At 42.7% G+C, this 26,162-nt stretch overlaps 2 protein-coding genes across 2 annotated transcripts in view; both read left to right on the forward strand.

The window, feature by feature from the left end:
- The window catches only part of SH3BGRL (SH3 domain binding glutamate rich protein like), a 37,792-nt gene extending 21,245 nt beyond the window's left edge, over window positions 1-16,547 (forward strand). Inside the window, exons 2-4 of the mRNA XM_082488100.1 lie at window positions 4,794-4,979; window positions 9,437-9,517; window positions 13,724-16,547. Coding sequence (XP_082344226.1) covers window positions 4,794-4,979; window positions 9,437-9,517; window positions 13,724-13,756 — 300 coding nt within the window. The 3' untranslated portion in view covers window positions 13,757-16,547. The remainder of the gene's footprint in view (window positions 1-4,793; window positions 4,980-9,436; window positions 9,518-13,723) is intronic.
- Window positions 16,548-24,278: 7,731 nt separating this feature from the next.
- On the forward strand, window positions 24,279-25,316 carry LOC309675907 (TLR adapter interacting with SLC15A4 on the lysosome-like). Its single transcript, XM_082488333.1, has one exon. The coding sequence runs from the start codon at window positions 24,371-24,373 to the stop codon at window positions 25,292-25,294; it is 924 nt and encodes a 307-aa protein (XP_082344459.1). The 5' UTR covers window positions 24,279-24,370; the 3' UTR covers window positions 25,295-25,316.
- The last annotated feature ends 846 nt before the right edge of the window (window positions 25,317-26,162 follow it).

The following is a 26,162-nucleotide window of genomic DNA, read 5'->3' on the forward strand; positions in this document are numbered from 1 at the left end:
CCTGGCTGGAGCTGGGGATGGAGCATCGCCTGCTTGCTGGAACAAGGTCCTGCAGCATCGACCTTGCCTCCTTTCTGATTATTATCTTTTAGTTGATTTTTTTTTTCCAATGAGTAAAGATTTTGAGGATAAAAAAAATACTGAGTCTAAAATGTTGCAGCATTTTCTGGAAGGTTTTCTGCCCGCTTTGGGGTTAAAGCTCCATTTTTGATGGACTCTGATTTGTTGGGAAGTGTCATCCACCTTGACTCTTGGCAGCTTTGACGTGGTTTCTCTTCCGTTCCTGATGTCACTGATGCGAGTTAGGTCTTAGAACAGCAAATTTAACTTCTGATGTGTATTCAAGTGAGGGACAATACTTGTTCATAATTCTAAACTACTAATTTTCGTAATGGTATTCTGTGCACAAACTGTTTCATGATTGGCTTGTAACTGGAAAGGAAGAGAATCTTTATACACAAGGATAACTTAAAAAAAAGTCTGCTGGAAGGATCAGCCTCTAATGTTGCTTGTGTGGATTTTGTGTGCAGAAGATTACAGCTTGATGGTGAGACTTCACTTAGCCTCCAATAACTTGCTATAAAGCTACTTCTGTCTCTGGAACAGACATTGAACGCCAAAACCAAGTGAAAATAGATTCATTTGGTTAAATATTTCCTTTCAACATTATCTTAGGGCTGTCGGCAAAAAGTATGTTTTCACTCACCTGAGTAATTTTAGATGTTTTTGCCCAAGAATGCCCCGAGAAGCGTGAGTCAGTGTGTTCAGGCTGAGAAACCGGGTGTGTGTTTCTGGGGGTGGGAGGGTAAAGGCATCTGTGGGCAAAAGTGGCTTTCATGAGGTCATTCTTGTTTGCCCAAGCAGGGCAGCAGTGAGCTGTAGCAGGATGCAGACCTTCCTCTTGGCGGTACTGACTTGTGCTGCTCCCCAAACCATCTCCTGTCCCTCTGTCTCCATCCCACCTCCACCCCTGGGATTTTGCCTCGTCTCCATCCATCCAGTTTGCTCTGTCCCTTCCGCTCCTGCCTGCAGCCTCTTGCCTTCCTTGCAGTTGTCTGCCCATCCCTGTCCATGTCTCTGTCATTCTTGTGCTTCTGTGTCTATCCATGAGTCCTTCTGCCTCTGCAGTGCCGGTCCCCAACCCCAGGACCCTGCTGCAGCGGTGTTGCTCTCGGCTCCCTGGCTCCTGTGCTGACTGCATGCATGTTCCCGGCTCTCCGCTGGCGCTCTCTGCCTTGCAAAAAGTGTCAGGAGCACTCAGTATAAACAAGGATTTTTGTGTTTGCAGACTGCGGTTAGCTGCAGCTAACAGGCCAAAATAACTTTAGACATGACAGTTGTTTGCGTAGGATGAGGTGCGGTATCTGGAAAGGCACTGGCTGGTGTCAATGCACGGTTAGGCAACTGGGAGAGGTTTTTTTGGGAAGCGAGTGCTGTGTGTTGACAGGCACATCCTGAAGAAAGGCTCCTCGCTCCTTCCCAAACATGGGCAGCAGGAACCGTCTTCCAGGCTCTTGTCCTGAGGAGAGCGTATGCCCTTTCGAGTAAGACAAAATACCCTGAAGCGGCAGCAGGCATCTCTTGCTCTATTTTAGGCACTTCTCTTGGTATTCCAGTGCCTGAGATTAATAGAAGTTTTCTAAATAAAATCCCGTAAAATAATGTGATCTGGCAGCTCGGTGTCTATTCTGCCCAGCTGTTGGTGCCATGTTTCTCTGGAGCATTTAATGCTCTTGTGTAAGTGCTTGGCACCGTGGTCAGAAGGCGTGTGTGAAGAGCTGGGAGGAAGACGTCGCCTCTTAATCCTCCAACTTTTTTTTTTTTTTCAATTTGGCCAGAAAACTGGGGTTTCAGACTAATATTACTTGTGCATCAACCCCAGCTCCTTGGTTTTCTTTACAGTTCTTTAGAGAATTGCCTCCTTTGATCACAGATGGACTGAGAGCAGCACAGAGACCAGACTGCTGTGCTTGCCATCCACATGGTGCCTTTTCCAGCAGAAAAAATATATTTCCAGCTTTGCTAGCTCTTCATAAACAAGCAAAGAGGGTGATCTACTGTGATAGCCCTTCATAGCTGTGGTTGTGAACTTGGGATCCAGTTGTGCTACCTGTAGCTGAAAAAACAATCCAGAGACTGTCCTTGCTCCATGAAGCTGGGAGAATGAGTGAAAATAGAGCAAAACAGGCAATGTGGCAGTGTACAGAGATGTTTTGCATATGTGTGTCTAAGAGGAAAACTCCATTTAAGTTAATCATATGAAATAATGGCAGTATGGGGTAGCCAGAAGCATTTTCTTCATGTTGAAGAAGCATCTTCATGGCTGAGATCATGCAGCCCCCAGTCTGGTGAGGCTGGACTAAAGGACTGGATGTGCGTAGTCGTCCTGTGAAGGGGTTGCACTGTGAGACTGAGCTGAGATACTGTGAGGAATGTGAGGATGTGTGTATGGCTAGGAGGCAATCTAATAGTAAAAATTATTTAAAAAATATAGAGAGTTCTCAGGAGATCAAAATGCTAATTACTGTCAAACTTAGAGCTCTTGTTTTACATGGCAGAGCATCTAGTTTAATAGTGGATTGGGAAAAAACTTAGTTTTCTTTTTGTTCTTAAAAATTCTGGGACATCTCAAAGTGCTTTCTCACTAAGCAGCAGATTTTGGACAAGTTAAGGACCTGAGACTAATGAAAACTAGCTGGATCTGTAATTTACAAATGGTGGAAACTGGTTAATTAAAATGTAACTAGCTTGCAGAAAATAAAATCCATTTATTCCTAGGTTGCCTTAGATACTGACTACTGGCAAAGGAGTTTACAATTACAAAAACCTTTCCCTTATTTTAGTCCTACAGAATTGTTCATAAAGGAAGTGGTAACTTTTTATTCTCTGAGCTGTATGACATGAGGGGGAAAAACTTCCCCTGACTGCTCCCTCCTGCTGTGATCCCTGTTACTAAAGGCAAGCTGAGAAATCTCTTACCAGTAGATTCAAGTCTGCTGAGAAACGTTTTTCTGTAACGTGAATTATTTCCTCAGGGTGGTATTAACTTGTCCATTTTTCTGTATTTTTAGCTGTGATGAAAATTAGCTAATGCCCAGCAATATTCTTCTGTTTAAGGGTACAAGGGTACTTGCTAATCAAGTTTACCGGCTCCTCTGCCAACAAGTTAGAAGGAATTACGTTGGCTCTTGCACCCCTGCGCAGACAACTCCCCTGCTGAAGCTGAGAGCATGTTTTCGGGAGAGTGGGGTTGGTCCCTTAGCACTTTGTAGAGCTACATGCAGAGGGAAGTCTATCAGTCTAGGTTTTTTAAAAACAAACCACCCCACCCAAGATCTAGTTTAACCTGGACTGGTTCCCTGTCATGGATTGTCGCGCAGCCAGCACGGATGGCTCCAAAGGGGCTGCTACAGAACGAGTCAATGGATGCTTAAAGACTGCCGAGGCACGGCTCTCCTCTTCGGAGATGCTGGGCTCTGCTCTCCCAAACCGCACCCTTCCAGGGCAGCACTTTTCCTACATGAAAACCTCGCACCCTCCCTTGAGCCCCCGGTCCAGCTCCGGGCCCCGTGGGTGCGGGGCTGTGCGAGCCAGGGGTGCAGGCACCATATTTGGCTCTCGGATGGCTGTGCCCTGACCTTGGCGATGCTCGCCGGGAACTGCCTGTTTTCCCTTCGCCGTATATGGAGAGGCTGCTCGGGGAAGCTGGTGTCTGACCTGAATTAGAAGCAGTGCAACATCTGTATGAAGGGCTGCTTTTGTTGCACTGAGCTAATTAGGTTAAAGCCAGACCTTGGACTGGTTTTGTAGTGAAGGGAATAATTTGAAGAGAACAAATTTCCCATTAAATCCCACTTCTTATTGTTTGCCAGGATGCGCATGGTTATAATTTCCTTTATGGTGGTAAAGTCATGCAGAGGAAGAACAGAGCATAAGCAGAAGATCTCTGTATCAGGAAGTCAATAATTCATGTATGACAGTAATAAAAACCACCTTTCCTCTAAAAAGCCAGCACAGTCTGCTGCAGAGATCCTGCTTTTCACTTGGGTGTTGTGTGAGTACGCAGAGGATGGGCTGCATCAGGTGTGGGATCTCATCCAGCCTGTGCAGTCAGCCCCCCGAGACTTCTCCTTGAGACGAGCAAGGACGGGGGATGCAGGGTCATGGCTCTTCAGAGACCATTCCTGCCACTGCTGAAATGTGGAGCAGAGCAGAAGAGAGGGTTTTTTCTGTCCAAAGAAATGTGAGCCAAAATTGTTTTAGGATCTTACTGTTAATGATGACTTTGTGAGATCTCTGTTGGGAAATCCCTGCAGTGAGGTGTGTAGCCTACATGAAGAGGACAAAAACTGGATTCTGGGAAGGGTGGGTTCAGCCTGTGCTTCCAGGGGCACAAAGGAAGCAGGTTGTACCTCAGATGTCCCTCCAGCAAACTTCAAAAAAAACATTCCTCCAAATTAATTGTAAGGCCTGGCCAGCACAGCCTCTGCAAGAGGATGGCTTGCACCTTTGCTTTTGGTTGGAGACCTTTAAGGTTCACAACACTTACGTGTATAGGTGCAGTGTCTTTAGACTTCATCCTGTTCAATTACATAGGAGCCAAGTCGAGGCTCAGATATGACTCCTTAGAAGATACTTTTTTATTCTAAGAATTTTCTTACTGCTTCCATTTTCAACCTGTTTTGCATCCCCTTGTTTCTACATTGAACCCTGGAATTGCATAATCATCAGCAGAAAAAATGGTTTGACTGATTTTGTTTGCTTTCTCTCCACCCCTCCCTCTTTTGTGACAGATTAAAAAGCAGCAACAAGATGTGTTAGGTTTCTTGGAAGCCAACAAAATTGAATTTGAGGAAAAGGATATCGCTGCCAATGAGGAGAATCGGAAATGGATGCGTGAGAACGTCCCTGAAGACAGCCGGCCAGCAAGTGGGAACCCCCTGCCGCCCCGGCTCTTCAATGACAGCCGGTACCTTGGGGTAAGGAATGGCTCCAGGTCTCCATCTCTTCTTGTCCCAGTCCTCTTACTCGCTGCTGTAGTCTGTGCTTTGCTGTTGTGATCAGCAAGAAAGGACTTGGCCAGCTTTACGTTCAAGCGTGCAAACTGTGAAGGGCATGGAAGGTGTTAGGCATAGAATCATAGAATTAGTGAGGTTGGAAGGGATCTTTAAGATCATCAAGTCCAACCATTAACCTACCCTGATAAAAACACCACCACTTCTAAACCATGTCCCTAAGCACCTCATCTACCCTTTTCTTAAACACCTCCAGGGATGGTGAATCCACCACCTCTCTGGGCAGCCTATTCCAATGTTTAATAACCCTTTCAGTGAAAAAATGCTTCCTAATATCCAATCTAAACCTGCCCTGACATAACTTGAACCTGTTTCCTCCTGTCCTATCACTTGTCACCAGGGAGAAGAGGTCAGCTCCCATCTCTCTAAAACCTCCTTTCAGGTAGTTGTAGAGGGTGATAAGGTCTCCCCTCAGCCTCCTCTTCTCCAGGCTAAACAACCCCAGATCCCTCAGTCGTTCCTCATAAGGTTTGTCCTCCAGACCCTTCACCAGCTTTGTAGCCCTTCTCTGGACACACTCCAACACCTCAATGTCCTTCTTGTAGTGAGGGGCCCAAAACTGAACACAGTACTCGAGGTGAGGCCTCACCAGTGCCGAGTACAGGGGGATGATTACTTCCCTAGTCCGGCTCACCACACTATTCCTGATGCAGGCCAGGATGGTGTTGGCCTTCTTGGCTGCCTGGGCACACTGCTGGCTCATGCTCAGCCGGCTGTCCACCAACACCCCCAGGTCCTTTTCTGCCAGGCAGCTTTTGAGCCACTCCGCCCCCAGTCTGTAGCGCTGCATGGGGTTGTTGTGACCCAAGTGCAGGACCCGACACTTGGCCTTGTTGAACCTCATACCATTGGCCTCAGCCCATCGGTCCAGCCTGTCCAGATCCCTCTGCAGAGCCAATCTACCCTCAAGCAGATCAACACGCCCCCCCTAGTTTAGTGTCGTCTGCGAACTTACTGAGGGTGCATTCGATCCCCTCATCCAGATCATTGATAAAGATATTAAAGAGAACGGGCCCCAGCACCGAGCCCTGGGGGACACCACTTGCGACTGGACACCAACTGGATTTAACTCCATTTACCACCACTCTCTGGGCACGGCCATCCAGCCAGTTTTTTACCCAGCGAAGAGTACACCTGTCCAGGCCATGAGCAGCCAGTTTCTCCAGGAGAATGCTATGGGAAACAGTGTCAAAAGCCTTGCAAAAATCCAGGTAGATAACATCCACAGCTTTTCCCTCATCCACCCTTTCTCTTGGGCTTTTAATAATTGATTCTTGAATATTTATTTCAGTTCTGCCACAGAGGAGAGATTAAAATTTGGACCTCCTGATTCTTAGATCATTGTACTACTTACTGGAATGACCCTACCACCAGCTTTCAGTGTATATATATATTTTTTTTTCCCCTTGTGTTTTTTTTTTTGCTCTTATGGCTCTGAAAGTTTACAGGGTTTTTTAATTCTCATGTTCACCATGATTTTGAACTAACACTTCACAGAAATCTGGCACTCTTGCACCAACCTTACGGTCTGTAGCAAGTTGAGAGAGCTGTTCTGTCTATGTGGGGTTTGCTGATACGTGTGGATCCCAGATCACTCTGTAGTCTGACAGTCTTCCAAAGGAAGTGCTCTTATGCAGTGATGTCTGCCATGACCATGTATCAGTTTTCCAGTCCTTCTTCGGATCGTTTTTTGTGTACCACTTGCAAAATGAAGGCTGTTGTGGTCCACTTCCTCCAATGCCTTGAACAGATTAAAACTCATGTTGCAAATACAATTCCTACTTGTAATTATTTTAATGCTTGATCAAAAGTAAGTTGCCCTGCAGCACTTCTACTCAGCAGGCCATGCTTGAATGATTATTAGATTAACTCATAATTTTATTTTTAAAACTTAATATCTTCTGAAAAGAGCTCACAGTATGCATTCCTCTGGTGCCGTGTGTTGGTTTCTAAGTCATTTTGCAGCCTGCTTCTGACCTGCAAAGTCTGTAACGTACAACCTGCCAGTTCTGGACCTTTGTGAGGTGATTCTGTGGCTACTGAAAAAAATTATTCTCAATGTGCCAGGATTTTTTTCTAGTTTGTAATAAAAGCAGAACTCTAAACAATATCCACAGTGAGCTACTGTATCACTCGGCTTTCAAAATTTTTACTGCCTGGTTGTGACATGGAAAAAGGTTGGTTCAGAGTGACAAACGTAATGATCAATAGTTGTCTGCAGCTGAAAGCTGAGAAAGGGCTAGTCACAGAGTAGAGAATCTCTGTTAGTTACCTCTCTTTAAAACCAAACAAACAAAAAAAAGAGGCAAATATTTCTGTACCAGTAGGAAGTCCGGTTGCAACAGTATCACCTTTCTCCCATGGTGTACCAGAGCTTTCGGGATGCAGGCAGATCACTGTGCAGTTGTCCTTTATCAGTGAAATGTTGCCAAATTCCTGCTGCATTGCTGCAGCTGTGCAGCAGAACAAGGCTTTACTATACGGTAGTGTGTGACAGGCAGAAAAAAAGCTGTATGCACCTAGATCTGGATGGTTATCAGAGATGCTTCTAATGTATCTCCAACTGCAACCCATGACACTTCTTTATACAGTAATTTTATGGAGAGGGGTATAGATGCCTCAGACCAGTTCTTGCTATAGGTTTATTTCATCTCCAAAATTTTGGTTGATGTCACTTTTGAAGTTTGGTCAATTTGTGTAGCTAGATTCAAGTTACTACAGTTTAGCCTTCAGGAAGGTAAAAGTTAATTCTGTGCCTGCACGCTTGAACCTCTTTACGTCTTTATCTGATCCATCTCAAGCGTGAACTTCCCTGTTTGTTTCATCTGATGCAGCATAACTGGCAGAGTAATGAGCAAATTGACTTTTATTGGCCTATGCACAGCAGAAAGGCTGTAACTGTAGATGCCATGCAAGTTGGCATGAACTCTGCTCCTTAGTCAGAGGCATTCCTTTCCTGGTAGATGCTACAAAACAGACTGCTGGACTATGCACTAGCAAGATAAACAACCCCTTTGTTATCAAGGAGCCCCAGTACTGTCAACAGAAGGGCTTCAGGGAGGATTTAATATAACCATACACATTTTTATCAAACTAGCACCCAAATGCTATATATACAAATCGAATAATAATTTGACATCCCTGATCTCTAGGCAGCTTGAATCCTCTGTTCCCTGTGCTTTTTTCTGTTCCAGCTGCAACAGCCTCTTCTTAGAGCTGCCCCTGCTCTGAACACACTATTTTCAAACAGCATTTGCTATTTCTTAGGCTTTTCCCTGCCAGACAGACAAGCATGCGAAGCAGCGTGCCCTTAATAGCAGCGTTCTCCCTGACTTCAGCCCAAGACTGAGCCTGCTCTGAGCTGCTGCCTTGCCTTTGGTCTCTCAGCCAGGACTCCTGCATCAAAACATTCCCCAGTAAAGCTGGAGAAAGCCGGTACTGTTGCTTCAATTAAAAAGGGAGAGAATGAAAGTCATAGGACAGATATGTGCTGAGTTTGGAAATCCAAGTGAGGGAAGTTATGTGTTAACTCAGACAACGGCGGACTAGCACAAACCTCCTGAGTTCATTTGGTAGGTGTTTGGCAGCTGCTGTTGCTGAGCCACACTGGGGTTTTTGCTTGCTCTTTCCTAACTTAGCAGACAATTAAGCTATGTTGTGTGTAGTTTGTACAGCGCTACATTCTGCCTCAAATATAAAAAAGAAAGAGAAGGAAGCATGGGTATTTATTATATTGTTTCATTGTTTTTACCTTACTTTTCCCAGGAGGTGGCTGTGTGCATATTTAGAGCAAATATAGTGCACTGAGTACAATGAATAGTCGTACCTGATTTCCTTCATTTGCATAGGTTAATCACTAATAGGAAACATGATGGGAAAGGATGTACTCTCAGTTTACAGGTTTAAATTTAACTTTTAACAGGTTTAAGAGTTAATGTCCATGGTTGCACAGTTGCCATTACTAACCAGTAATTAGCAGTGGCACCTATGAACATCAGTATTTCTGATGACAAGGTACAGGCTCAGCCCACTCCTGCAGGAGGGACATCCATACCAGACCAGTGACGACAACTACCTTGCTATGGAGGCTGTCCCTCTCTCTGGGAGAAGCAGAAGCACTTCACAGCATCACCTTGTTGCTACAGATAGTGAAATTCCCAGCTTGTCACTTTTCAGACAGTACAGTTTATATGGTATTAGTGCTAATGATAAATATCTAAGGTGACACTGAATTTTACATTTGGCCACAGGAAGCAGTTTGCTCAGTGTGGGCTGGGTAACACACCAAATCGAGCTGTGATTATTTCTGACGATTCATTCTTCTTTTGTTTCCACCCTCCTCCCTGACTGCCATGGTGAAGGACTACGAAGCTTTCTTTGAAGCACGAGAGAACAATGCGGTATATGCCTTTTTAGGCTTGACTGCACCACCTGGTTCAAAGGTAGGTGTGCGCGTTTCTCACAGTAAACCACAACCTGTATTTTACACCTTGTTCTCCTCTGCTCATAGTAGGATATTTTATGTGTTCTGTGGCTGCTCCAATCAATCGACCTGCTGGTCTGATACTCAGTCTCCAGAGACTAGCTTTCAGGCTTCAACATCGCAGCAACATGCTGATGTTATGTGCTGGTTTATTTGGAGGATGCTGTGTTCCCTGGAGGCATCTTCCTCCCCCTCCTTCTACCAGAAAAACTCAGTGTTCGGTACAGATGCTCTTTTGGTATCCTCACTGCAGAGCCACCCTGCTCTTTTTTAAGTTAATGGAAATGCTTTTGTTGCTTTGGAAAGAAGAGCTGGGTCAAGTTCTTTACTAGTAATAATTGTCTCTTACCATTAGATTTTTTTTTTTTATTGTACACACTGGGAACAAGTGAAAGTGTAGTTAATATTTGCACTGAAGAATGCAGAAGAAATCTACATGAAAAAAATTGTCACAAAACCAAAGAATTATTTCAGTTCAGTGAAAAAAATTAATTCGTGTGAAGTTTTGATGAGATTTTTGTCCTAGGAAATACCTTGAAACCAGAGTCAATGTTTTTGAAATAATGTGCTCTTGCTTCGGAGTAATTTTCCTTCAGTTTGTTATCTGAAGCCTTATTTTCCTTTGCCAATTACAAACTGGGCTGCTGCGTTGCAGATGCAATGGGCTGGAATTCTCTTTTTGATTTTGATAGAATAGGACAAGCCTGCTTTATACGTTTCACTTGACAGCAGCAGGATCCTCCAGGTCACTTCCAGCTTTCTTCTTCCAGTGGATAAACACGACGGTTCTTTCAACTTTATTCATGTAAGAGTTGAACGTCATGCTGTGCGCATCACTAAGAGACCTAATTTTAAAGGTGGATGGGGATCCATCAGTAGTGAGCATTACAAGTTGTGGGTCAGACTGAAGCAGTTTTGGGAGCCAAACTAATTTCTAGCAGTAGCTCCACTAATGTGAATGGTGTAATGAGGAAAAACTCTGCCTCGTACAGAGAGTTGCAGAGAGCAAAACCTGTGATACATGCCCCAGCATCACGAGTCACTAGCATCAGAAGGGCAGCTGCACACAGTGTGATAGTTGTGTAAGTCTGTTTAAGTTTCTTGGAACATCTGCACAGCACTGCACAAAAGAGTATGCAATGTGGAGCCAAGGAGTGAGAATGCAGCCCTGAGACCACAGAACGCAGGAAAGCCTGTGCATTTCCCCTCGCAGCAGAGATCTGGGAAGTGCAGTGGTACTGGAGAGCAGTTGTTGCCATAATGAATCAGGTCATCTGTCTCTGGAACGTTTATGATATGAACATTGCTGCTTACTTAACCTGCCAGATTGCAGAAGCAGTCTGCATGGCTATTAGCTGCTCTGATTCTGTCCTAAGGAATACTCTGATTCTGTCCTCACCTAAGGAAAAGTTTTTAAAAGGAGAAATATAATGCAGTTGTACTCTGCTGAATTTTCACATTGTTTGCTACAGCTTGGGGAGGTGCATTTGAGTTGATAAAGATAACCTTGGCACAAGTGACATTGTACCCAGCGCATTCTGCTGTTGGTCTGACTTGATATCCGTCCCACAATTACAGGATGTCAAATCAAGCTGATTGCCCGCTGTTGAGGAGGAGAAACTGATTTGTAGATGCTGAAATTGACATTTACAGCATGGCTGCATGGAGCTTGGATATAATATTGTAGTTAATGACATTGCATCTGTGTATGGTGCTATATAAAATGGAAGGAGTCTGGAATCGACCTGTGTGCGATTGCCAGGGAGGACCTTGACAGCAAACCTCTATTAAATGTCATTGAAAAGTTAGTTAACTCTGAATGCAAAAGTCCAATATTAATGCCAAAGAAGAAGGGCTTAGGAGTGAGCATGGGAAATGCAAGTAACTATTTACTGAGCCCTGGTGGTCTGGTGTGTGCTTTGGGCACCAAGAGTACAGTTGGGCCGACAAACCCTGGGAAAGGTTGGTATTCAATTTATCTTAAATATCCCTACTTCAGGCAATATGGGTGGGTTTTAAAGGGAGAGGATTTTGTGAGTTAAAGGCTGTGGTTAATTATTTAAGGATTGAGAGTGTGCTCAGTGAGGGATCTCGAGAGAGAAATAAGGAAAAGTATGAAAGAGGGATAGTGTCAAATCTGAAAAGCTGAGCCTTTACCAGGTAACTTGCAGGACCACACTCAAGGAAATGGAGTCTGACCTTCAAGACAAATAGGTTAGCATGTTCTCTGAGTTATTTGTACCCCTTTTCCTGGAGATGAGGGAAACACCTCTCCAGCTTACCACTGCCTGTTTTGAAGATAAGTACTTTGTCCTGCATTTTTTGGAAAAAAAAAAAAAAAAAAAAGCTAGATGTCACTTCTGTCACTTCTGTAGTGCCTGCAACTGGTTACTGGAGTTGTTACAAAGCCAAGGGAACTGTCTCCTTTTACTTACCATTCAAAGAACCTCTTGTCTTTTAGAGAATAGCAAACATCTTTTTTTTCCAGGCTTTGTAGTCTTTTTAAATCTTTCCTTTGTTTTTCACCTGCCTTTTCTGCCATGAACTGATAGGATGCCCTCGCATGAGCAGTGCGGGTGTGCGGTGACGCCCCGGCTCCGCTCTGTGACCTGTGACGTGCGGCCAGAGAAGCAGAGCACAGTCTGGAAGCACGGCAGACCTGAGCCAGCGGTCTGAGCAAGGCTGTTCCCACGCCCCTCAGTTAAAAGGCAGCACGATGCAACACGCTTGGGCAGATAGCCAGGAAAACCAGAGTGATCCACCACGGCTAAGATAGCGGAGATATGCATGGTACTTCCTGCCCTGCAGGCTGGGGTCACCCACTGTGTCCCCTCTCTTACAAGCCTTACAGGCTTCTTGGAAATTCCCTTCTTAGTCCTTCCTCCTCTTGTTTTTTATTTGTTTAGCATACGGGATCATGTTAACAATGATATTGTTGAGTCTGTTATCTTCAGTATTTCTACACAGTCACCGAAGCAAACAACTCCATTACATAAAAGTTGATTTTAGCAGATGTTGAACTTTTTCCTTTAAAGCATGCTGTCTGCCCTGAAGTGCTGCAGTGACAGCACTGTGACTGTTCATCTTTTTGTAGGCCATGTTGCTGCTAACGGGTAGTTAAATTAACCTTCAGTCAAAAGTACACTTGTAGAAACCATCTTCAGAAAAAAATTTCTTTTGCATTTCTTCTACTGTCATTCTGTTCCCATTTGTGACCACCTTGCAAAGACTGAAAGACAACTGTAAAATACAGGCTATAGTTTTTTAATGTTCTTCTGAAACATACTGAGACTTGTTAGAGGTTAGCTGGTATGTCTGCTAAACTGCTTCAGCTGTTCCTTCATAGGAATGTTTTCACATAGCCAAAGGGCACCAGATCTGTCCAGGTCCCTTGAAGAGCTGTGGGTTGGCAGCCCTGGACATGGAGTTATGGTGGTAGGCAGGAGCAGTTCCCAAGGACCATGTCCCACTGGCTCACTTCCCACCGCAGTGAGGAGCTGGGATTACTCAGCAGTGCTGGTGCCAGGACTGACCTGCTGCCAGCCCTGGGACAGAACTCACAGATGGGTCTTCTGCTGGAGCCGCTCCGAGCTCTGTCTGACTAAGGACTCGCAGGCTGCTCCAGTCACCCTTCTAGAAGGCAAAAGCTAAGTGCTGGATTTTGGTCATTTGGTAGGGTTTAGTTCCGAAAGTAAATTGTGTTTCCACTGTGACCTCTTTTTTTTTTTTTTTTTTTTTTTGATGTGGAGACTTCTATTAATTAAGAATTCCTTTTTCATTTAACCATAGTTCTGCAAATAATCCTTGATCTCTAAATAGTTAATCTGTCCTAAAATGAAATGAGGGATAACTCATTATATCTGTTCTTCTTTTGTTTTAAACTTATATGGTCAAGACTGGCCATGGGCACAGGTTGGAATATTCCTGCAGGTCCTACTTGAGCTAGCTCAGCATGGGAGTTAAAGCCAGCGCTGTATGGGACTTATCTTATAATGTCATCGTAGGCAGCGGGGGGGTTTCTTGAGTGGGTTTCAGTGCTGCTCAATTCTTAATTATGTATTGCTGCAGTTTTTGTTATGTCATATGTTGGTGCCTAACACAGGTATGTGTAAGTTGTCACCTTTCCTGAAGTACTAATAGGTGTAATTCTGTTCTGCTTTTTCAGGAAGCTGAAGCACTGGCAAAGCAGCAAGCATGAATTTCAACTGCCTTAAGTGTTCTGTAAAGGGAATTTCCACAGCTTTTTATAAAATAGTACAATTGTCTCTGCTTCAAGAAACGTAGATGTGATTTCTAACATTTGATTGGTGCTTGCAGCATTCACCGTATGTAATACAAATCTGAACACAAGATGAAAATGTGAACGTAAAGGTAGAGAGCACAGAGTGTATTATTACAAAGTTGGAAGCATAGGAAACTGAAGCAATTAGCCATGAATGATTTTCACATAGTTTAAACTGTCTTGGCAATTCGTCCATTTTGTGTAAACTTAAAGAAACTATTTTAGTACTAATAATACAGATGGGGTTATACCTAGAGATCCAAGTATTTAAAATATGGAAAACAGCATCTAAAACCTTGTCAGATACTAACTTTAGTGCCTGAGTTGCCTCAAAAATATTACTGAATTACACAGTAATTTTTCAGTGTCTTTTCTGGTTTCAGATGAAATTGTAGGTGGTATTGTGTAGTATAGCCATTGTAGTCACTTTTGAAAGTTGTGTTTGTTCTTTTGTAGAATGAATATTTAAGATTTGTATTGTAACACATTGTACAGATGACAAAAAAAAAAAATGCCATGTATTTCTCATTTAAGTGATCCGTGTGGGCTCTTTTGACAAAGAAAAAGGGATTTGGGCAATGGACAGCCTTTCCATTAGGCAAGTTCATCACACAGCTGCCTAAGCATGACTCAATTACGTGCCTGCGTGCAAGATTCAGTGCACCTCAGAGTAGAATGCACTAATTCCCAGGCAATGTTGCAAATAAGCCAAACCAGCCAGAAATGGCATTTCCTTACCTGTGTAAGGGTGAAAGCCTTTAATGTATTTCTCTACAAAAATACCAGTTCACACTGCTTATAGCATTAGGCATCTTACTGCATGTTCAAGTAGTCATTAGATTCATATAGTATTTTTTCAAATGAGGAAATAAATGTTTGAATAGCAACAACTATTGTAATTAAGCAAGACTTTTTTTAAGGATTCAAAACTTTTTTTTCCATTATTATTGCCATATCATGAAGCTATTACAGGAATCGCAAATCTATTCAAGTGTCTTGTATTGGTGAATTTACCATGTGCAATATTAACCTATCTGTTCTCCCAGTGCTCATGAGAGTCTGTATTTCTTGGCCATATTCTGCAAAAATACAAATAATTACAAGTGCCCTGAAGGATAAGGAAGAGGTTTAAAAAGTGTGTGGGTAATTTAAAATGCATTTTGCACCACGTAATGTACTTATTCCCCAAAAGCATCAAAAGACAGTAAGAAGGATAATTAGTCCTTGCTGTAGTTAGAGGATCATTCTAATAGCTCTGCACAGGCACATTTTGGTTTTCTTTGCTTTATGAAGACAAAGAAACATGTGGTACAGATCTGCAAAAGGCTGCAGCTTATCATTACCATCCAGTTATCTTACACTGATGCTGTAAAACGTGTGCAGTGCCTTTTAAATGCTTTCAGAAACATTCATAATTTTGAAGTTGCAGTTCATAGTTTTGAAGCCTGAAATTAGGAACAGGGTAAAAGTAAAAAGTTTACAAAAATGTTCTAAAGTGCAGTAATTTTAAATACATCCCTCACCAACATTTCTTTTGGGGCTTTTGTTCCGTTCACAACAACCGATGATTTTGTCAACATCTGTTAAAAGAGAAATGCAGCTACCTGCTTTGGCTGGGGAGCAGCTCTGCTTCTCGTGACGTCCGCGTGAGCAGGATCCAGCATGGAGCCAAGTTAGTTAAAATTACATTTAATTCATGTTTTATCTCTTCTGATTTGGGAGCCTGGGAGTCAGTTTGAAGCTTGTCCTTACAAAAGCAAGCGCAGTATCAAAAGGCATAGGGGTAGGTTAATGTCACCTTACCTTCATGATTAACACATGCATTTGTGCTTTTTCATTAACAAGCTTTATCAGTAATTACTGAACTTTGATGAAATTTGTCTTTAAGATCTTGTGGGGATGGAAGTTAGGTCACGTTTTAAATCCATTGTCTGATTTTTGGTGTTCACTATGATTTCCTCTTTCTCAACCAAGGTTATTTTTCTTTCTTAATATTGGCATAATCTTTCTCTATGTCTGAACTAGTGGTCAAGTTTTTGAGAAAGCATGTAAAAATACTAAGTGAAGTCTTGTGAAGAAAGTGGAATTTGACACACAAGTCACTATACTCATGCCCATTTGCTGTTTCCTGTGTAAGGAAATTATGGTGTAAATTTTGTGAATTACAGTCATTATTTTGGAGAAGCTGTAATTGAAAGTCGCTGCCAAATTCTGACAGTTCAGCGACCCAAAACATTCTGAAACTAGGTCAATCTCTGTTTCTGATGGTCAAGAAAATTGACAAGTTTAAGAAAGCAAAGTCACTTCCCTCGTTTTGTCCCTTGCCCTTGCCATATGGTAGCGTTCAAACTGTATCAGCATTCCGAAGAAAGCTCTGTTGAGACACAGTGAATTATTTCTTTGTCTGGGGAACAAGGCACCAACACAAACTGAAAAATACTAAAAATATCTCTTTGTTGTGCAACTGCGTGGAAAACTTGCATTCATTTTGATGCAGATATCTTGCATGAATTTAGGAGTGTGTTGCCTATATGCTATTTTCCTGTTTCCCATACCTGTGTTAGGTTAATGATGGACACAAGAACTGAATTTGTTCATTTCTTCATTTTTTTTTTTCCTATGTAGAAGGCAGGCATTGAGGATTTAACCTGTATATTAACCATTCCTGTATCATTCCAATAAAGTTGTTTTAGAATGCTTTCTCACATGACTGACTTCTTTGCATGTTTTGTTCACGGTTTGAAGTGGTCCCATAAGTTGAAAGAAGTGGTTTCCAAATGAAAATACTGCTTTATTTTAAAAGTACAGGATCTGTACAACAAAGTGAGCTGCTGCTGCATGTTAAGTCTGTTGGGTTGGATCTCTCACCTGTTGCAATTAATGGGTTTTAATTACTTAGGATACACCTACACAAAATAGTCTCTGGAGGTTTGGGGGGGTTTAGGAGAGCACTGAGTACACTTCCTAATTAACCTGCTTTCACACTCTTTCCCATGGCAGCTACAAATCGAAACAGGGCAGGGCTTATCAGCTGCACCCCACGCCTGCAGAGGTTGCCAAACAGTCTCGGTTGCTTTTTTCGCAATGTGTCATTAGCTTTATGCTGCTCACAGCAGGGGAACTATGTAATTTAGTATTTGAGTTACCAGAGGGCAGTGTAGGATAAATTTTTAAACTAAAACTATTCACTTTTGCCTTCTCTATTTGCCTGGTACATTCTTTTAAGCTTTACATGCCAAAGTTTGTACTGCCTCGAAGATCTTCTGTAGAGCTACAGAAGACGCATTCTCAGCCCTGAAACTGCACTAGGATTTACCCAGATCCCACACTCCAGTTCACATACTGTAAAGGAAACCAATAACTGAATTCTTTAAGAGTGGTTTGCGAGAAGGTGCTTGCTTGCCATTTATAGGATCAACCTTTTTCTGTCTGAACAAAGCACAGCCAAGAACAGTCAGTTACATTGATGTCTTTTAATAGTGTGTATTTCTTGTCTCTCACTTACTTGACCTTCTTTAGTGTCTTAAAAAATGGTCCATAATGTAAGTTAAAAGGGCTTCTCATCCCATTTCTAAATTACAGTGAATACCATTTACTCTCCCTGTATATACACTTTGCTTGTATAATCCCAAAAAAGTCTCTGGTTTTCTTGTCTGTTTATAAAAAGTCTTAAAAACTTAAATTGTTATTCATTAATGTAAAGCTCAATACAAATTGTTTTTAAAAATCTGTTTAAAAAAACAAACTGCATGTGTGCTTATAATGTTTACTTGCTGTTTCAGGTTACAATGGTGTGCACTGTAACAATAAACTTTTCTACCAATTAATGTGAGATTTTATGCATTTCTTATTTAACATTCTCAATCTGTATGTAACGGAAAATTCTGTAAAGTCTGATTACATCATTCAGCTTGTGTTGCACGCATTTCTTTTTTTTATTTTTTAATATGAGAAAAAGGTACGAGCTAGTCCTGTGCACTCATGCTCACAAATTGAGAAATACAAGAAATAAGGCTTACCAAGAACAACGTAATTAAGTGTTTTTCAAAGGACTAATTTAAATCCATTAATGTAATAGATTGACTCATCGGTAACCCGTGTTATGAACTTTATCAGACCTCATCTCTCCTGTGTTTTCCCCATTATGGTAAGAGAATTTTAATAGCCAATTTAAAAAGAAACTGAGACAACTCATTACCGAGGAAACTTTCTTGGCTTGTTCCCGACTTTGTGTTTTCCTGGCCTAGTGTTTTCCTCTTTTGCCAGTCTTGCTCTTTCAGTTTGTTTTTTTTTTTTTTTTTTGTGATGTAAATATAACAGTGGGAAAGCATGTATCATACTGCCATTTTGCATTCACGTTTCCGCCCCACATCCCCAGCCTCTGATACAGAGCTGATTCAACGTGCGTGGGGAGAATGAAGGCGTTTATTCATTGCTTATATCCATGTAGCCCATTCCATATCTGAGTACTGCCGCTGCATTTCTTCCATGTTCCTTTTTTTTTTTTTTCCCCTTTCTCAGAGATCATGACGGTATCTGCACTTGTTCTGGAAATGGATTACACTTGGCATAGAAAAAAGCTGATGTATGAAGTCCATCTGAATAGATCTGGTAGCACTACCTACACAAAATAATCCCGCTATACAAATAAATAATTACTAAGTAATTATTTTTTAGTGAGTTTCCTGCAGAAGTGTTGTGTGATTTGTCCCTATCATGTGATCTCGGTAGAATATTTTAGATTGAAAAGTTCATTATTAACAATTTTGAACCATATCGGTAAACTTTTGGAGAAACTTTGGGAAATGCAAAAGGATTCTAGAACTCAAGATGATGAAGTAGAAATCACTATCTTACTACAGGAGCTAAGTGCTGTATCCTGAGTGTTCCAAGTAGGCAAAATACACATATATAGTATGTTACATTAATGAACTATCAAGTGCCAAAATTGGTCCTTTTATGCAGTAATTCTTCTTTCAGAGGTTTGTCTACTGAAGACATCTTCAGGAACTTGGCAATATCTTCATTTTCAGTTGCTTGGTATAACATCTCAAAATCCTTTTAAAAAAGGAAACGAGCAATATCATTAATAAACTCTCAACTGCGGGGTGATTCCCATCTGATTCCAGTTCCTTTTTGAGTCCCTTCCCAGCACACACGGCATGTTATGTTTTGTTTATGCGCACAGCACGTGATCAGGCGTACCGCTCATAACCACGACCGTGGCATTAAATCCCCGTTAACGTTGGCGGAGCCCTATGGCCGAGCCCAGGCCCGGCACGTCCCAGCAGCGGCGCGCTCCGGGGCTCTAAGCGCCCTTCAGGCCCGCTCCCCTCAGCTGAAGCCCAGGACAAGGCGGGGGCCGGGCTGGGCCCTGCGGTGGGGCAGGCCCCGGGGCAGCGCGGCCCGGGCCAGCGGCTCTGCCCTCCCTCTGCCGTCCCCACCGATACCGACTTGCCGGGGGCCTCCCGCCTTCTCGAGCAACTCGTCCCGCAGCCCGTTAACGCCCAATCCCGAGCGCCTACGGCCAGCCTCCGCCTCACCGGGAGAGGGGGAGGCAGCCTAGGGGCCGCCGTCCGGGCTGGAGGGCTCGTCCGGACCCCGCTCACCTGCCCGGGCCCGCTCAGGCCGGTGTGACAGACCCTAATGGCGCGCAGGGGCCCTCACCGGCCGCCGCCTCCTGCCGTTGCCGTGGCAACCAACCGCCACACAGCGACACAGGCGAGCCTGCCCCCCTTCCCGATTGGCCGTTCCTCTTGTCAGTCAGCGGGAGGCCCCGCCCTTTCCGGTGCTTGGTCCCCGCCGCCTGAAGAGGGCGGCGGTGGCGCGGCGGTTGGTGCTGTCCTGCCGGGGTGCAGCCGGTAACGCGGTCCACCTTTTAGTGGAGCCCATCGCACCAGCAAACGGCTCCGCCGCCAGGAACCGCAGCCGGAGCCCTCCCAGTCCTCTCTGCAGCCTCCGCCCGGGAGCGGCCCGGCCGAGCCCAGGCAGCCTCGGCGCCGCTGTCCGCTCCGGGCCGCGGGGCGAGCTCTCCTCTGCCCCAGCCCCTCCGGTCCCCTTCGCTCCCCTGTGCCCTCCCCGTGCCTCCTGCCCGCCGCCGGGCAAACTCCGCTTCTTTAGGTCTTAAAAAGCGCTCTGGCACCCCGCATCCGTGAGTGCCTTCCCGCTGCGGCAAGGCCCCCGCGGGAGCGAGCGCCCAGGGCGGGGGTGGGGGGGCGGCGGGAGAGGCGGGCGCTGTCGGGGGGAAGCGGTTTTGGGGCTGTACGTCATCGGGTCGGGCAGAAGAGGCGTCACCAGAGCGCTGGAACACGTGTTGGCGTAAATGAGGAGCTGTTGTGCAAGAAGGTATTTGAGAGCTGCAGGAAGCTTGAGGTTGTTAAGATGAGGTGCTGCCGGCTTAAATGGAGACTCGCGACGGCTGTGCTGGGGGAAAACAACGACCAGTTGCTGTAGTCAGCTTCTATTTCACGTTTATACGCACATAAAATGTGTAGTTTGGGCTGAAATAAGGGACTTTGTTTATATGCTACTGTGGTTCATGTAATGTGATAACCGTGTATGGTAATACACAATGCTGTGTTTATTTTTTCCATATATGAATGATGTAGTCAAATTTACTTTTCTTGCTTTATACATTCTGCTTTAAGTTTAGCCTCGGGGTTCAGACATGCTTGTCTTGCTGCCTGCTCCTTCTAACTGCAGTCTGCTTTCAGCTGCTGAAGTAACTTTGGCTCTATCTTGTTCTGATTTTATTTTTTTAAATATAAGGGGTTTTTTTGTAAGATCTTATTGATAGAAATATATTAATTTCCTTGCATATTGATGCATTTGGCACCTGAGTACAACTGAAATGAAAGGTGATTTGGTTTTAATCACTCAAGACTAATTGCCTGACTTGATTTCTAGCTCTCCCTTCCCCCCTCTCTCTGTTACTTTTGTGTTTTGTTGAAACTGCCACACAAGACCCGGCTGCAGCTGGCACCAATTACGAGCTCGGTGAAGGAGGCAAGGTTTAAACTCCATGGAATTTGAACCTCCCTGTTTCCTGTGAGGTTTGGTCCCCTCCAAGACTGGGGGAAGGAGTACTCTGTTGAAGTAACAACCACATCTGCTGTGTCAGAAATTAGTCATGTAAGGGGCTTAAAAATAAAGTAATTTTAAACAGCCTTTAAATATGAAATGAGTTTTCTATAAATTCAGTGGGAGTAAAAATAGCTTTCATTCTGCCTCCATAAAAACTGAAGTCTTTTGTGAAACGTAAGTGATAAGAGGAATAATTTTAAAAAGACTCCATTGGACCTATATGGTCATCGTTACTTCAAAACTTACATGAATTCATTTCTAAGGTGCATCGTTACTTCAAAACTTACATGAATTCATTTCTAAGGTGCATCGTTACTTCAAAACTTACATGAATTCATTTCTAAGGTGCATCGTTACTTCAAAACTTACATGAATTCATTTCTAAGGTGCATCGTTACTTCAAAACTTACATGAATTCATTTCTAAGGTGCATCGTTACTTTGCAGCCAAAACCTTAAAATGATGGGTTGCACTCAATATGTTGCTGCAATGTTATCTTTACGCTCTAGTTTTATTTTACATTTGTGTCTTGCTCCTATCATTACACTAAACAGTGTCTATTTAAGAGCTTTTGTCTACTACTTGGATGAGATTCAGCTTCTGATTGTTTTATCTTCTGAGAAACGGGAATTTAAAAAAAGGAATTTGCAGAAATCTTTTCAAACTGTCAGTGGACTGGCTGTGGGGCTGGGGGAGCGGTGTGGCTCACTGCGTGAGCTCAGGCTCAGCCTCTCTGAGAAGGACGCGCTGAAAACACCGTGGGGGCACCTCGTACATGCTATTGAGAGAGGTAATTTTTGAGCCCAGAGAAAGTGGCTTTTGTCGGTGAGCAACAGGACTGTCCACAGCTGGCTGATGGCTACTGCTTTCAGAGAGCAGATTCTTAGTATTTACATTTTATAGGCAAACGATACTTCAGCAAAATCTTGATCAAAGTTGTCAACTTCTTCCCCATCAGAAGAAGGTCACAAGACTATATATAAACTTAGCTGTTTGTTTCAAAAGGGGAAATGTAATTAACACAGCTGCTGTAAGTTGGGTTGGGGATAGAACAAAACTGAATTTCTGTAGATGGAAGTATTTGCAGGAATTCAGTTTCAATTTTGAATAGCCTGGTCAAGTTTAGTAGTAGATCCTTTAGCAGTCTTTGTTGTTTTTAAATGACGTATTACGGCAGTTAGCAATTCATCAGCATTGCACCACAATCGGAAACATCTCAATTCTTTTTTTTTTTTTTAACATCCTCTTTTAGATCTGCTGTCACTTTGTATTAAAAAACCGCACACTTTTCCAGTGGGATCACTTCTGTTTTAAAGGGAAAAAAATGAGGAACTAAATCATGTGTACGTTAGCTTTTTTTTTCCACACAGACAGCAGAGAAGAAAGAGTATGTAAGAAACTGTTCTCTTACAGCAGCTGTAGTAAGAGTTCTGGGCTATGTGATTATCTGCCTCTCTTACCCTACTAGGATTGGTAAGTCTAGGCTTTTTCTGCCTTTTTTTTTTTTTTTTTCCCTTCTGCTTTGTTCCAGAATGCAGGCCATTTGCTTTATCTGAAAGAGAGCAATTTTGCTAAGATTACCATATTTTTAGCTCTTACGTTAGCACTATGAGCGTTTTCAAAGCAATACAGTAAAATTTTCTAGCATGTAAGGATCTGGCTACCTGTGTCCTGGTTTTCAGAACCAAATGAGCATGCAGCGTGCCAAATTACATCGTTGTTCAGCAAGATTTAGACTGCCGAGTACTCTTGTCTCTTTTGAACATGGCACTTGGTTTCCTAAGTCTCTTAAGTGCTTAAGGAAATGCTTTCCTGCTTTTTTGCATACGCAAATGATTCTGTAGATGAACAGCTATGCCAGTGTAACCAGGAGAAGGCACGGTGTACTGCCTCTCTTCTCTGCTTTGGTCTCTCTTGCAGGTGTATCACAATTCCAGTGTTACCTTCAGCTTCAGGGCTGAAATTTAGGCTGAAAAAGAACCCTGAAAAAGAAAAAGGCAAACAGTTGTACTGTGGCTACGTGTAAATTTAGGAGTGAAGTTGAAAATTTCCATCTCTCGAGTAATTGGCGTTTTAGAATAAACCCGGTACTCCTTCCAGAAAGCTAAAAAGTGACCCAGTGTATCAGGTCTCATTGCAGAACAAATAAGCCGGAGCATATGGTTTGGTTGCTGATAGTTAGGAACAAATGAGCAGAGCAAGGAGGATCTTGCCAGTTATATATCAAATATCATATTAAATTTGCAGGGGTTTTGTTTGTGTGGAGGGCTATCTAGTGACTTGTGTGGCATTACTATTGATGTAAATTTACAGCACTGTGAAAAGTATTGAGCATTAATTGTCCCTGATATAAATAGAGTGTTTGGTGTATTTCAAACAGCATGCCAGTATGTCACGTTCTTTGGGAGATTTACTGTGTGCTCTTAAGTATAACTGCCTCATCCCTTGCTTCTCCCCCCCTACTTCAAGCCATGAACACGAGAGGTGCGTGAAGGTACTTAAATTATGTAGCGATTAAAAAGACATTTGAAGAACAGAGATATTTGCTTGTGTTTGTCTTTCCCATTCCTCCATAAGAGGAGTGGCGATGATCCTTTTCCTTAGTGAGTTTAGGTCAGCCTCAGCTTGAAATGGAAAGATTCCCGTTGATTTTGACAGTAGATGAGTTGAAAAGGAATGATAAGGAATCATTAAACATAGTAAATTGTTTTGAGACATATTGGCTAGCTTTGAATTATTCATGTGCATTTAGTAAAACTGTGGAGCCCTATAGATACACAAACATACTACTCATCACTGTCAGGGAAGACAAATTAACTATTTATATCTTTTAAAAGCATCATTAAGGGGGACTCTAACGGTTGTATATGTGAACTGGATTTTGGATGCAGTCCTGAATAACTGTCAGCATCTTTTGAAGCTCCTTGGCACCTCACACCTCGGGCCAGTTCAGTATCAACCTCTGTGTGAATTTGGTCTCGATTTCCTTCCTGTGCCACCGTTTTAGCTCTTAGGTATTGTTGCCTTTCAATGGAAAAAGTTGATTTGCAACACATGGTAGTGATATAGACTAGTAAAATAACTTTGCTGATTTCTCCAGCTCGTAAGTATGACCTGTCTTAACTACCCACAATGCAGAAGAAATACCCAGGAACAGAAATGGTATTACAGATGAAGAACCCTGTTAAAGCCCTTCCTGTATCTTCAGAATGATTTTTGTTGACATGGTAGAGGTTAAAATTGTAGAAGAGCATGCAGTTTACTGAAAATAAATATTCTAGAGAAAAAGAAAAATCACAGACCTTATGAAAAGTGCATTGTTTTTGTTTGTGTTTTTTTTAATTTATTATTCCTCTTTGTCCAAATAAGTTTGAGGTACTTGTCTTTCTTTCACTCACAGAACTACATGGAACTCTGGTGATTAGACTGTTCCTCACGCTTGTCATCATGTTGGCAGAAGGCATCTTAACTAAACTCATCTATAAAGAAAGCTGTCGTCAAGATAAGCCTCGCAAATCTCATGCATCCAAAAAGGATAAAGAGGGAATCTGGAGACAGAAACTTGTAGACAACCCCAAAATTAAAGGCTTTGCTGATGGACATGTGAAGCAGGATGAGATCTCTGCTAAAAGTAGCAAAAAGGAACACGGGAGCGGTCCTCAATGGAGAGGTATAAAAGAGGTACCTACAAAAGATCAGCAAACGCTCGTTAAAGGAACCACATCGCCAGCTTTACATATCCCCAAAAGAGAACAAAATAGTAAACAGATGGATTTGTATAGATCCTGGTCATGCAACAGCATTTATCAAAACTATCCTGACTTACATATTGGGGGAGACCGTGTGGGGGACCATATGTGTGATTCGGGTTGTGTTTTGGACCATGTGTGTGATGAACTTCCCGATGGCCCTGTTTTACTGTCCGTAGATATTCCTCTGGGTCAGTCCCCTCTTTGTGAGCATCCCAGAAAGCCAAGTGCAAAGTCCCTGTCGGGAGGCGAAGCTGGAGAAAGGAGTATCATGCTGTGTGAGGAGCCTCTTTCAAACTCCATGCTCAACAAGTACATGGAAACAAAAGTGACAGAGCTCTATAAACAGTTTTTTGAAGAAAACTTGGCCAGGTGTGGTTCTGTAACAAACCTTCTCACGTGCAGTTTGATGAGGAATAACCTGAATCAGATAAGCTTTCAGATATCCCAGGAGTGGAATATAGAAACGTCAAAAGCCAGAGAAGTGCTCTTGCACTCTTTAGCTTTGTTTAGTTTGCGCAACACCGCCAATAGAAACAGCTCTGAATTTAGTACCCCAGACTTACAAATCTCAAACCCAGCACGCGTGAAAGAGAGCTGCAGGATGCGTTTTCCATCATGACTGATCTACTTAGCTTAAGAGATGAATACGAATTAGGTATGAATATTTCGCTCTAAGGATTAGATGGGGAAGTGCAAACGTTTACACACTACAGACTTTTAAAAATAAATATTTTAAGGCTTAAACCGTACTTTGTCTATGGTGCTTGTTCGCAGAGGAAATAAAGGTCACTTTTCTATTAATTCTAATATGGAATTTGAAATGAACTTTTCTGTAAAATGCTAGTCAACTGTATTTTTATAATGTATATATCCTCCTTCTAAGACTCTGTCTGTATGAGTAGTTGGACTCATGTACCATCAGATTTATTCCTGCAAGAAAAATCAATCAAGACGTGTGCTGATAAAACTTTGATCAAAGAGACTGATCCACCCACCCAGTAAGTAAATGAGTCAAATTGTCTTTGCTGAACTTTGGGTTAGGCCATGTAACTGAAACCCAAGTTTTGGACATTTACGTTCAGATTTTGCTCCTGCAAAGCTTGGTCGCAGTGGCTGAAAAGATACTTCTTTGGTGTGGAAATTTTGTCAGCAGATGGAGGTGTTCAGGACTCGGGATTATTTTGTGTATATTATCATACATAGGAAATACATCGACATGATACATGAACGAAGACACTGACATTGCATATGTATGTTTGTACTGCATAGGTGGAGTAAGTTACAATGAAAATCTAGGTGAAATAGTTGATCAAGATTATAAAAGTATTTTATTTTCTGTAAAAAAAAAAAAAAGTTTTAAAAGTTTTCATTTTAAATAAATCCTTACCTCTTTGATGAAATCCGCTCAGCTTTCTGTCAGTATGTTATTATTTTATGTTCCATTTGTGTTTTTAGTAAATGGACGCTGCCTTTATTTCCCTGGGAAT

The sequence above is a fragment of the Vanellus vanellus genome, assembly GCF_965231255.1.
Source record: "Vanellus vanellus genome assembly, chromosome: 10".
Lineage (NCBI taxonomy): Eukaryota > Metazoa > Chordata > Aves > Charadriiformes > Charadriidae > Vanellus > Vanellus vanellus.